This window comes from Ascidiella aspersa, chromosome 6, assembly GCF_963924565.1.
Source record: "Ascidiella aspersa chromosome 6, kaAscAspe10.2, whole genome shotgun sequence".
NCBI classification, from domain to species: domain Eukaryota; kingdom Metazoa; phylum Chordata; class Ascidiacea; order Phlebobranchia; family Ascidiidae; genus Ascidiella; species Ascidiella aspersa.
Genome location: NC_139452.1, coordinates 32,856,567 through 32,870,534, shown reverse-complemented (window position 1 = coordinate 32,870,534; position 13,968 = coordinate 32,856,567). Strand labels below are relative to the sequence as shown.

Below are 13,968 nucleotides of genomic sequence, written 5' to 3'. Positions count from 1 at the left end.
GCTGGTTCACACTAGACGCGTCTAGCGTTAACGTAAAATTTTTGCTAGTCGCGGGCCAAACCAACCTCAGCAAGTTCTTGGCGGGCCGTAAAAAATTTTCACAAAAATGTTGTTATAAAAACGTGTGGTTTTCAATCACTCTAAATCGGGGTCGGACCTAAATGTTTTATGCAATTTGAATAAAAATATCTATTTTATACTAAAAACTTAACGCGCGAAAAATTGCGTTTGATTGGTTTAAATTGCCTTTCAATTTGCAAGACGTGACGCATTGCGCACACAAAAGCAAAATTAGACACATTTCTGATAACCTCTGGTGTAATTTTATCATAAAAGACAGGATTCATCGGAGAAAAGATTAAGTTGGAGAAACTTTGTTTTTAGAGAGTTCCATGCTACGATTAGTTTCCACTTAAATAGTTTTCATGCGCACGGCCCTTTGGTCTTAGAAGACTCCCTTAAAAGGAAAATGTAGTTAAAAGCGAAACAAGACGACTTTCTGCATTTTCGTATGGTTCAAACAGTTAAAAATATTGTGCATGACCTTGTGTCTAGTTTAAAAAAAGGGGGTCGCGAGCCGGATGATTTTCACTGGCGGGCCAGATCCGACTCGCGGGCCGTAGGTTGCCGACCCCTGGTTTAAACTATTAAAATTAGAAAATTTATTTTATACTGAGCAATGGTTCGCATATAACCGGTCAAAATCTACACAAATACCGAACATATCTTTTACGTACAAAAATAAAGAAAAATAACCCATTTAGTCAAAACATTTAGGAATAATGCCAGTTATTTATTTGAAATAACTTACATCAAGTTTATTCGTTTGAAAAAAGTGACTTAAGTCAATTCATTACAACACCGGTGATGTGGGAGTAAAACTACAATTCAAACCTAAATGTATATATTCAATTTATATCCAAAGTTGTTCTACTCTATAAACTATTCTAGAGCCAAAGATAATATTTCATACCGCGAAGGTTTTATCGACAGTTTAAATCAAAAACCTTTCATTCATTCACAAATATTTCCTGAAGTAATAATTCCCAAGATTCAGTTTGTAGCCATTTTAGTTTCAAACAAACATTCAAGAATTCCATTTTCAGTAACAAACGCGTTTATTTGTCAACAAAGATGTTTCTTCTATACATTGTTAACCAAAAACAAAAAAACAAACCGAGAAATTTGAACAAACAACTGATTCGAAACGATTGTGATTTCACAAAGTAATCATGATACAAATCAAAATATGGCCAAAAATCAGGGTTAAAAAAATAAGTTGTATGACTGTAAAAATTGGGCTTTAATCAAATAAACGCGGTAAGTTGAGATTGCAAGAAGTTGTTAGTTCGGCAGCATTTTTTATTTATATATTTTTTATGTCAATACAAGGTTTTGTTAAATTACTCAAAAAAATGCATATTTTAAACGCGCAAGGAACAACAAAGAACTCAGCAGAAAAAAAATTACATTAACATGTCATAGAGGGAAGACAGCGCGTATTGTGACGTAACAAAAGTACAACAATCTGTTCGCGGGCTTTGAACAACATTCCCTGCGCGAAAAAACACGAATTGAGATTAGATTGGCAAGTAGGAAGTGGCTGGCAGTGGGGAACTGCATGGGGGGCAGCTTTAGGGGGTTGGGGGGTACTAGATGATTGGGTGAAGCTAGATATTGCATTTCGATGATTACAGCTCTCTAAGATGACAAATAAAAAGTTCAGTAACTGCTAAAGTTTGCACTTTTCAAATGATTGTTGTTAAACTAAAGTGGCTTGAAATTGTCGAGAAGAAAATGTACTACTTCGCATCAAGAAACAATGACATGAGAAACTAATTATTACAATCAACACATTTCAAAACAAATGGCTTTAAACTTGGAAATTAAGCGGATGCGTTTCCACAACGTTACAAATATTATGTCGCCAGTTTGAAAATAACTTTCACCAAAACAAACAAGAGATGGAAAACTTATTCAAGTCGAAAAAAAGCAGCAAAAAATCTTCAATGCATCTTCGTATTGACACGAGCGCCACCGTGCGGACACCCCGGTCACGTCGTTTTGTCGCGAGGTGGCGGTAGAGGTGAGCTTAGACCTGCCAACCTGAGCAGGGATCCAGCAGCGAGTTGAACCTCCTCATCGATGTCACAGTTCGCTCGTCGTCTCTTGCTACGGCGCTCAGGGGGATGCTGCTGTTGCCCTGGCAACCGACCGCTGCCTGGCAACGCTTGTTGCCCTGACGACCGCGTGTTGTAGTTGGACGGGGAAGCAGAATTACGGAACTTGAGCTTGGGTCGATCTTCCAAACGATCGAAGGATCTCTTCCGTGATTGGCTCACCGCGTCACGTGACTTCTTCTTCAAGGGCGGTGATTGGCCGAGGTTCGAGTCACGTGACTTGCTCTTGACCGGTGATTGGTGCGAATTGCGCGGCTTTTTCTTGAGCGGTGATTGGCTGATTTTTCTCCTGCGTTGAACACGTGACACTTTGGGGGAGTCTTTCCCGCTGTCGACGTCACTATTCTTGCTCCCCCCTCGTATTTTGCTCCCCTTGTGCTTTTTGTTGCCGTTCACTTTAACCTTGATCTTCTTTGAACTTTTCCCGCCACTTTTTCGCTTCCGCTTCTTCTTCTGTTTGTCCGTAATGACGTCACAATGGTCGTTTGTCGTGAAGCTCCTCAAACTCGCGAAGCCGCTGTCGAACAATGCCTCTACATCACTTCCGCTCCCTTCGCTCCAACTTCCGGTCTCGAACTCATAAGCTGCATCCGGCGCCGACTTGTCGCTCTCCGGTGACGCGCATCGCTCCACGTCATCAGCTGATGACGTCATGGGTGACGTGGAGCACGAGTAGTTGTGGTCTTGGGTGGATCCAGTGATGACGACTTGCTCCCCTCCAACTGATGTACAACTCACGCTGCGTTCGCGTCTGTGGGGGATGTGACTCATTGTTAGTGGACAGTTAGAATTATTACGTCATTTAATATAGGGCAGAGGGAGAATTCAAAATATAAAAAAAAAACAAGAATATCATTTATTTCTTTGATAAAACAGTGTTTGTTCTTAAAACATGTCGGCGAAACTTATAAATAGAAAATGATTGAAAGGCACCAGCATATACTGTGTGTGCTGTGCAATTCTAGCAGCTTGTTGCTTTATCGCATTGTTATTTCTGTAGACATGTTTATAACGACCAGTGGCAATAAAGTGCATGGCCTTCCTGGTGGTTAGGGATAAGCTAGCTTTACTACAGGGGTATTCCCCTCACCTGGTGCTTCTCTCAGCGTCCTTGAATATCTCTTCCTGGAGTTGTTGCAAGGTCGTTGTGATAGAGTCGCTTCGTTTCGGGGGTTCTGGGTGACAAAAAGGGTGAATAGGGGTTAAAGGGGGTAAATTACTTTACGTAATAATTTAAGGCAATTGAGCTTTGTTTTGCAGAGTGAGAAGGAAATATTCGTTGGTTTTACAAGAGGATATTTATATTAAATACGAAAATATGAATCCAAAATATCGAAAAAAACGCGCCAAAGCTTTAAACGTTGTATAAAGTACAATGGTCATTGTGACGATTCCAATGGACTGTTTAGTTTCAAATGTGCTGACTCACCGTTCTGACGTAGTTCCATGAGGTTTAAAGCTGCTGAAGCCATGTCAGGGTCTGAAACGAAATAACAATGTAAATACCACGACATCAATAGGCATTGTACCTACAGTCCTACAAAGTACACAAGAACATTAACATGAAGCCATTAATCAAGCAGAAGTAAGAAGTAAGAATGTATTAACGTAATACGATACAGTTAAAGCCATACTGGATCATGTGGCATTGTTTCTACGTTCAATAATATGCATTATGCACGTCATAATGGTTGGAGGTTGTTGTAACATGTAAAACAGTGGTTTCAAACAATCCCGACAATTTCACAATAACTAGAATAGCTATTACAGTTTGTTTAACATACTGAAGTAGCTTGCATTGATTGTTTCGTGCAAACCTTATTTATTTTCAAGAATGAAGTCAACTTTTGGCAATAAGCCGAATTATCAACATTTCACAACTTTGTTTAAGTTCGTAGAATTGTGAATAAAGTACATCCAGCTCAACAAAACCAAATTTGTACAAAGCATAAAGTTGACTTAGGGGGAGTTTATTTAATCAGGTTTTGTTGGTTCAAAGACATTCACCCCTAAAAAAGGGCGCGAAACTTCAAATGCGTCGCGTGTGTATTATGACGTAATAGTGGAAAGAAAGGAAGAAAGGAAGAGTTGTTTAATTTTATGTTGTAACACACATTCGCAAATTTGTGTTTTCAACGATCAAACTAATAGTTATTTTAAAGATTTTTAACAGGAATCCAAAGAAGCACTTCACTGCCGAATCCAACCATAAAGAGGTGACGAAATAGTGAAACTTAATCTGGAGATAAACAGAGGCGCTCCACATTATAAATAGGCCGCACACCGGATCAAATTACAAAGCAGCCAATCACATCGCAACTGTGTCAATAGCTATTGTGACGACATACACATTGTGTCGAAGGGCGGGAAAATTAGCACGTGGTTCAAATGTGAAAAGGTAAATGATTCACCTGAAAGCTGGGTCCATTACTAAGGTTGTATAACGCCACTTAAAAACCAAATATCGCGGAAATGTGTCGTAAAATGGAAAATGATTTTTGTTAGAGGGTTTTATTGGAGAGTAGAAACGCGGCTGGAGCCAAAACCAACGGTTTTTATGGTTTTGGTGAAAATCGGGGTTTTCCTGCAGTTTTTGAAACAAGCAAATCGTCAAACATCTTTTGAAAACATTGTTTGAAGCAAATGTCACGTTTGAAGAACGATTGCTCACCCATGGTTGGGGTTTGGGGCAACACCCTGATAACAAACAACCATTGGGGAATGTGGGGGTCAACACATTTTGGGCAAAAGCAGCTTTACAATGCAACAAAGGTGATGCCGAAGTATATAGACAAGCTTTAACGTAAAACTTTGGACATTCAACATATTTTATATTTCTTTAATCAGCTTGAACAACAAAACAACTTTTTTTTGTTTACTGATAGAAACATCACTGTGATGCACAAATATTTCTATAATGAGGTTTGAGTTTGTTTCCAAATTTACAAAAAATGCGATCTCTTGAAATTAGTGAAATACGAAAAAGTTAAAAAAAGGCTTATCTAATAAAATATATTAGAAGGGAAAAGGCTTGTATACAAAGTTACTAAATTCCGGATAATCACGTTAAACAACTTCATCGAGACAATGAAACATTCACTAAAATGTTGTAATCGCTAATACATGACCCATTTGTATCCCATTGAGGATGTGGTTACTAGTGACGCCATATTATCACCCACACAACCATTCACACGTCACAAAGCCCCTTGTTAGGCTTGACTGCTCCCCTTATCCGAACCCAGCCAAGCATGGCGTCGGTTGCAAACTACCCGCCCAAACAGCTGTGACCAATCACAACCTGACACGTCACGAGGAATGGATGATGATTGACTCACGATAAGTCACCCCATTTAACAATTATGTGGATTGCATTATACGCAAGTCATCAGCTTATAGACGGACTTCACATAAACACAATCTAAAATTAAAGCTTAGTTAATTACACTTGCTGATGTTTAGAAACAAAACTAAAAAAGATTTCCGGGTGTTTTACAATATACACATAATTAAGTTTGTTATTTAACTGGGACCAGCCACTTAGAAAGTCGCAATAACCAATAAGAACGACCACATATTGGATAAATTAATCCGGTGTTGTGTAGAGCTAAGTTGTAGTAGGTGGTGTACTTAAAATAAGGAAAAAAATTTGATAGAAGATTGAGACTTGAACTTTTTAAACAAACCTTTTTGTCAAGTTTTCAAAAACGAATAAAATAAGTTTTCCTACTTTAAACGAAATACCTAAACAACTTAAAATATTAACATTGTAATATGTCTGGTTAAGGTTTTTGTGCACGGAAGCTGTTATGAGTCAGGCGAGTGGCAACAAGTGATTGCACTGTTGTGTAAATACGCGGGGCTTGGCACGGGTAGAACTGCAAACTGCATTCCAACTAAGTCAACAAGCCAGGTTTGCACACGACGTGTGTAACTGCAGGTTGGAAAACAAGTTTGGCAAACATTTCTGGCATGGATATTTTAAATATAGCCTTAGACGGTCAAACAAGGGACACTTGTGCCACTTTTCAGTTAGAAAACAAGTATCAGACACAAAACGACACAAAAGCGATCAAAAAATAAATTTTTCCATTTATTTACAAATGAAAATAAATACTTACGCCTTAAATTTTTTGGCCTACGCAGGCACACCTCATTTCAGATCATTTATTGCTTCGCGCGCCACATATAACTGCAGCTTGTAACTTAAAATCACTTTTTGACTCAACATTTATTCCATTGAGCTGGGATACTGAACACAAATTGCCTTCAATGGTGAGAAAAGGGGAAAATTTTGCCCAGTTTTTATAAAAAATGGTGTTTTCGGTCTTAAATGGCTCTAGGCTTAAGTTCCCTGCAGGTTATTTATTGCTTGAAACATCCGCAAAACGCTTCAGAAGCGATTACAAAGCGACGATTTCGCCGCATTTTTAATTAAAAATAATTATTTTGCCTTATACATGTGCTTCATGTACGCAGGTGTATGTTACCTTAGCAGGTTATTTATTGCTTGGCCCACCCCAAGTTTAACAAGCTATAAAAGCGAAACTTCACCAAATGGTGCGAGCTGTGCACCTCTTATTGCGTCACAAACAAAGCACGCGATGTACAACCTCGAGTTGGAAACAAGATGAATCTACTTCGTGAAAACTTAATGAAATTAATGCTACACTGAGACGCAAAAACAAAGTTAAAACACCGGATAAAAATATCACAAGTTTCACTCAATACTTGCAGGAAATAAAACTCCGCTTTAAATGTTTTCAACATTTCAACCGCTTTTATTTGTGGAATTCAGTAAATAGGAGCGTGATGGGTTTAACAAATGTGAGGAACAAAACCAAGATGTTTTCCTTCATATATTTTCTTGCAACACGAACATGAAGATTTGTAAAAAGTGTCGAACCTTAAGTATAAAGGCAGCAGATTGCACCACAACAAAGATGTTCAGTTAAATTTAACATCAAGAACATTTCTTTGGGTAAACAATGTTCTATCCAATGCACATTTGAATACAGATGCAACCCTGGTTTATGTTATTCATGGTGTCTGTGCCTGATCCGATGTTATCGTTTATCGCTAGTGACGAACACACAGAGCGATTGTGACGTAACAATCTAAGTGGCGGTTCTCGGTCGCGTGTCGATTGTTTACAACAATGGACGTAATAAAGGGATTAAGCGGCCGTAAATCGCCAACAAAAGCACAGCGTGGAGGTCATTTAGAGGTCATAAAATGGAGGTCAAACGAAGGTCATTCAAGTTTGAACAGATGTTGACCAACTTTTGGTTGAAAGTAAAAAGTTTTACAAAAACTAAGAACTTTTAACTTTATTGTTAAAATACTGATTGTTTTCGGGTTCGAATTGGAACAAACTTGGGATTGTGACGCAATACTACATGGTGACGTAACAAACATCCGCAAGGCCAGCAAATTTGCGCTTTAGGTTGAGGATGTTTTACAAGGTTGGCGCACGACATTATGTGGCTACAAGTGTAAAGTACTTGTATGACAAGGTAAGTCGCTCCATGTCAACATCGCGAGGGTGGTTTCTATGTGTGCGGGGGAAGGGGAAGTAAATAACATCTTGAAAAGTAAAAAAATGGCTAAGTCGTAAAAACGACAAAAAATCGGTTTAGCTGTAAAAATAAATAGTTGGATACTTTTTTAATTAATCTTAAAAAAAAACACTTTGAACTTTAATAACATTTTGGAATTAGAATATTTACCGCGCTGTAGTTGTATAGATTATAGAAACATTTTTTATAAAACTAAGTTCTTTCTTTAAATGATAAGTTTGAACGAAACCCCAGCAAAAAATTACAACTAAAAAATCCAGAAAAGTGTAAAGTTGTGAGATTTTCGCTGACGGCGCTAATGTTGCTTGCAAGTGCTCGCGTCGCTTGATTATGACGCAACAGTGGATCGATAGAGGTTGCTAGGCGACGTTGTGTCTCCAGGGACGCTGGTGTACCAGCGGGAATTAACGAACATATGCGCGTGTATAGATGGATGGTCAATATGTGCGTATATAAAATGCTGCGTAGGGCAATTAAATGGTGAAAAATTTCATTTATTACTTAATTATTTTAGCAAACTAGGGACTAATTAAAAAATGACATCTTGTTGTTTTACAAAGAAATGTCCACGATTGATTTAACAGACTCTTATGATGCTTTGCAAAATAAATTTCTTTAAAACCTTGCAAAAAGGCTTCTTTTTGGGTAAGTTTAAACATTCATTATCCCTATTAGACTGGTTAGTGGTTACTATAACCTTTGTAAAAAGATTCACTTTAAAACAGTTAGTTATTACACAAGCTTTCCAATTATTTTGCAAACCAACTCCCCCCTGCTAAGCTGATCAAAACTTTAATCACATCAGCTTAAACCCAGATGAACTCCACACCACTTGATGCATGTGACTGGTTTATACAAACTAAAGTTGCTATGACCTTTATGTATTTTAAAAGCCATAAGATCGGGAATAATATTAACATTGCTGCTATTAAACAAAATTTTTTTTAACTACGATTTTTTACAAATAAAATACATCCTGAAAGTTTGCTGAACTTCTGAAGCTGTAATTTGTTAATTTTGCTGAATAACATTTACCATGATTATCCTTTGTAACGAGCGCACTTGTAGTAACATTGGTAACATCGCAAACAAATATATCAACAAAGAAGTACTTGAGTGCCTACAAGTGCCATTGTAACTCATTATACTTAACCACTAAAACCAAACCACGTGCGTTCAATCCAGGCTGGAAGCGGCATTTAAACCATTCAACGAATATTTCTACAATTTAAACTGGGTTTAAAAAACACTCTCAGTTAAATTTAACATATATTAGCAAACAGTAGAAATTAATTACAGGCTTACAGCCCCAATATTACAGGCTGTGTAAAATAATTGAGTTTAAATTAAACCCACTTACACAGTGTTAATTACAAACTTCTCACCAAAATTTAAATGATAAATATTTTACTAGTAAATCTTTTTAGCAATGAGAAAAACTTATTGCTTAACACCATTTTATTCAGGATTTATATTCAAGATTTTTAACTGTGTTAAACGTGAGCATTTTTGGTAAATTTCGAACACGTTTTTTGGATTGATGACAATAAAGATGAGACCAGACATAATTAGAAGATTTACAAGGAATTTTTAAATTCCCCAAAATTTAAGTGAACAACAATTCCTCGAAACTAATATCACGATAAATTCCCCAAAACTTGACAAATTGAACCTCGGCAAACAATGGAACGCCCCGCGATTGTTTTGTCGCTCAATGAAGCATGCTAAACCTTGTCACGGTCACTTAACATAAGCTCAATATGAAGCCCCGTCACCGTGACAACCCGGCACGCTTCGACGGTTACCCTAGCAACAAGAATGCAGCCCCTTAGCAACCTGGTTTAGAGTTTTAAAAGTGATACAATCCAGCACTGAATAAGACGAGAAACTTGCATTCCTGGACCAGTCAATTGCTTAAATATATTATCTGTGAGATCAAAAGAATTTCAACCAGTCGTAAAATTATAAAATATAATGTCACATTATGGTATATTATCGTACAAACTCCAACCATTATGTTCCTAATTCAGTCCAGACTCAAGTTTTAAGTTTGTCTAACTTCTTAAGTTAATATTCTGCTCAAAATATAATAGCCAAGTGCAGATACAATCAGTGATTAACAATAAAACAACCATTTACCCATATATATATATATATATATATATATAAAGACAGCCATATTTAACCACTATAAACATAAACTCACCGGCCCATAGATTCCCGGTCGGTGGAAAGTTAGGGCTCCAAGTTGGAACGCGACCCGTCTGAACTCTGCAAAGTAAAATATTATTTTAAACTTTCAACAATTTATCAAACGCATCAATTGTACTTTAGTATCAACTTCAAAATAGTAAAAACAATGCACAAAATCATAATATATTTTTATTTTTAGAAAATTACTCGAGAAAGTTGTACTTGCAATTATTATCCAGCAAATAAAAAATTGATTTATTGACTTTTTATCAAAAAAAGATTATTTTTTGCAACAAATTTCATTAATTTCCTAAAAGTGTGAAAACTTACCCTGGAAGCAAATTAGCGAGGTTGTTGAGTGAAAGGGGTTGCCCGATGCCGGTGGGGTGAAGGTAGGGGTAAAACGGGGATCTTTTGAGTGCTTGGACGAGGTTGGGTCGGTATGCGGGGTCAATACACCACAACGACCCCTTCACCGTGTCCTGGGTAAAATAGGGGTAAGTTTAGAATATTAGGGTTTATATGTCGCTTAAAGTTGTTCAGATTAAGGAGTTTTAGATAAAGATAGGGAGTTCATAACATACATAGTTTGTGCTATTAACATTTACAATGCTGTTGTGTGAATTGATTAGCAACAAATAAATAGAGATGTTATCATTTTTTTTACTTATTTTTCCAAAATATTTTTTATTTAATAAAAAAATGTACTTTTAACAGTACTTTAAAGCAGTCTGTTTGTATTAATTTAAAGTTGTATATGTTTAAAATTCTCAAAGTACTATTGCATAAACTCAGGCAAAAAAATTTTAAGTGCTAACATTTTAAAAGTTTGTCTTGTTACATCCGTTTTGTTTTGTTAGCAAAAAAGCTTAAATTTAAGAAAATAAGGTGAACCTAAATTGCATGATATACACAAATTTGAAAAACACACCTAACTTTTCAAACTGTTCTTGTAAACAGTTTACAGGGAACATCTCTCAATGCAATGCAAAGCATTGACAAAAGTTTTGAGAAACGATTTACAAATTACTGGGTGTTAAAATCTGACAAAACACAAAAGAACGGGCATTGTTCCGCTCCAGCGGGCAGGAAAATCACCCCTGGGTGCGATGTTACGACGACGAGGTCTGCTAGTTCTCACACCTGACTATTAACTCACAACGGGCCACTTAACATGTCTGGAGCCTTCCCTAACTATGGCAGAGCAATTAAAAAGAAAACTACACTAGTGGGTCAATTGTTATTGCTTATTAAAGTGAGCTTGTTTTAGTTTGATGTCTAAAAACTCACTAATAATTACTTTTAGAAGAAAAAAATGCTAGTTTGGGTAAAAATAATTAGCTACTAGCAGTTATAAAATATATTCTGATATTATTTTTTTACAATAAAGAAGCATAGTAGAAACCAGACATTTTACATAACAAACTTTTGTTGCCAATTTGTTTTACAAGACTCTAACCACAATAAGTGAACAATACCTTGAAATTTAGGATAATATTAATAGATTTGCTTTTAAACTGTTGTTTTGTTGAAAACCCAACAAAAATGACCTAAATATTCAACATTTCTATGAAAATTTAATTCTCCAACATGTCGACTTTAACTATAAAAACAAAAATAAGAAAGGAGGCACGCAGAAGACAGTAATGCTGCCCCGGTAACAGGAGATGCAGTTCTAGGATGTAAACCATGCATTGATGAGCGAACAAAGGGATATTTTGAACACAAACCTTTGCTCCTTCCTTTATGTCGGCTTTCTTGAAGCATCGGTTGAGCGACAAATTGTGTCGTATCGAGTTCTTCCAACCGGAGGGCGCCGTGCGAAAGTACGGGAAGTTTCGACAAACCCAGTTGTAAATATCCTGCAAGAAATATACAAAAGTTGTCTGGAGTGTTGTGTAATGTGAAAACACTCTGTTGGCAAATATATTCCATGAAAATTAATTTCATTTGCTTGTGAATATATTTTTTTCGGCTAATGGTCAAATTTGTTGCTTTTTTTAATTTTTTAAAAAGTTCAAAAAGAGCTAATTTGAATAGTTTGTTACATATTTATGTTTACCTTTCTAAAAAATGATTTTTCATAGATTGTACAAAACTTTATTTTAAAGTCATTATTACCAAGACAAGAAAAACAGGAAAATGGATAGAATGGATTTAAGTCTCTATAAAAAGCAATATCCAATGCAAAATCCAAGTTTCACTAGTTTAAGGCGAGATGTATCGTACCTTTACTGGCAGCATCTTCTCAGCCGAGTTTTCGACGGCCATAAATATGAGGCAACTGAACGAGTAGGGGGGTTTACTGAGGGGGTTGTACTCCGTCAGCACCGTTGGACGACTTGCATAGCTCTGGACACAAAATACAAAATAGAAAGAATAAACTTTGAAACAAGTTATAAAAAGCAAGAGTTTCTAAAATTTAAATGTACACAAAAATTGGAAGTTGGCAAGTGAGGAATTTAACATATTTCCATTGTAAGATAAATAAATTTCATCACACCAATAAAGTTGCATTGCTCAATTCAAACAAATTAAACTATTCAGTAAATTAATCAATTCAGTTGGGAGAGTTTGCATGCCATAACTTATTGAAAACAATTAAACAAGTTTCGGAAGTTCAGAAAAACTAAAAAAAAGAATAAACAGAAGAAAAAAGAATGCAAAAAACATACGTTGTCTTTGCTAAGAATCTCTTTAATATAAATACGAACCTGTTTATCAACTTTTGACGTTGCAGTGAAAATTCCCTTCCCCCCTTCATCATCACTTTCCATGTCATCTCCGCTCAAACTAATCCCCGGATCGTCGGGATTGCAACGACGGATCGTATCGAGAAGCTCCTTGTTCCCGCTCATCAACCACGACAAGCTTGTCAACTCGTCGTCAAAATCTGGGGCCGGTTTTGGGGGCGAGGGGATTTCCCTGGGTTTGGGGGGAAAATTGGGGGTCACGGTCGACATGAATTTATTGAGGTCGCCGTAATTTTCATCTTTTGATTTTGAAACAATTGTTTTTGTGGTCGTCGTGAAAGTCGTAACTGAGGTAGAGTCGGTTGACGGCTCGACTTTGTAAATCGTCGTCGTGTTTTTACTGCTCGGCGATACTTTGTTAGCGGGGACAGCCATTCGAAACGTTGACGGCATTTCCGTCACGTTTTCACCCCCGGACGGGAATTTCTTCTTGGCTGAAACGCAGATCTTCATCGGAATAACAATCCGGTTCCCGATTGTCGTAAAAACATCGGGTTTATTTCCGTTCTGATGATTTTTTAACACTTTAAAAAGGTTCAGTTTTGACCCGAGGGGAGCGTTTCCATCGGAGCTTTCTTGTTTGATGTTCTTCACGACAGAAAAGTCGCGGTTGATTTGTGCGGAGGCCGGAACTGCGATGGTGCGTGACTGAACAACTGTTGGTTCCGAGCGGAGTTTTTCAGGGGGTATCATGATTGATTAAAACATAAATAAACACCTAAAACATCAAACAAAATAGCAGGTTCGTAAGTTAAGGTTGTTTATAATTAACTGCTCTGATGAACCATATTTATAAATGTAATCTCACATAAGCATGGCAACCAGGTCTAATCTAAATTTGGTAACCATTTTATAAATTCTGAGTGTAACACCCAAAAATTCTCACATGTCTGGAACAATTTATGCCAACCCTTCTTTTTTAACTAAAATGGCAAATATGTATAATAAATACCAACAAATCTATTCTGATAATGCTAATTAAACAATTGCTATAACCTCAGTATATTTTGAAATGCAATGATTAATGGCAACAGATAAATCCAGTAAAGTTATAAACAGTTGAAGCTAAGTTAATGCACAGTAATAAATACATATTAACTCTCATTGCAGCAGAAGACAGGCAACCCACGCATTTACTTGCTACATTTTACACTTAAGCGTTTCAACAGACAACAACGCTACTACGTAACAATGCCACACGTGTGACGTAACACTGGGTCGCTTCCTCGAGCAAATATAAAGCGCTTTGATGTTTACGAGAAA

The 13,968-nt window shown here is 36.9% G+C and overlaps 1 protein-coding gene across 1 annotated transcript; it reads right to left on the bottom strand.

Annotated features, from left to right (window-relative positions):
• Positions 1-1,122: 1,122 nt before the first annotated feature.
• On the bottom strand, positions 1,123-13,415 carry LOC146141353 (uncharacterized). The gene is made up of 8 exons (XM_083391748.1): positions 12,667-13,415; positions 12,182-12,304; positions 11,683-11,814; positions 10,283-10,434; positions 9,966-10,030; positions 3,610-3,660; positions 3,271-3,355; positions 1,123-2,931 (listed from the first exon to the last, which is right to left on the bottom strand). The coding sequence occupies exons 1-8, from the start codon at positions 13,396-13,398 to the stop codon at positions 2,055-2,057; spliced, it is 2,217 nt and encodes a 738-aa protein (XP_083247874.1). The 5' UTR covers positions 13,399-13,415; the 3' UTR covers positions 1,123-2,054.
• Positions 13,416-13,968: the final 553 nt, after the last annotated feature.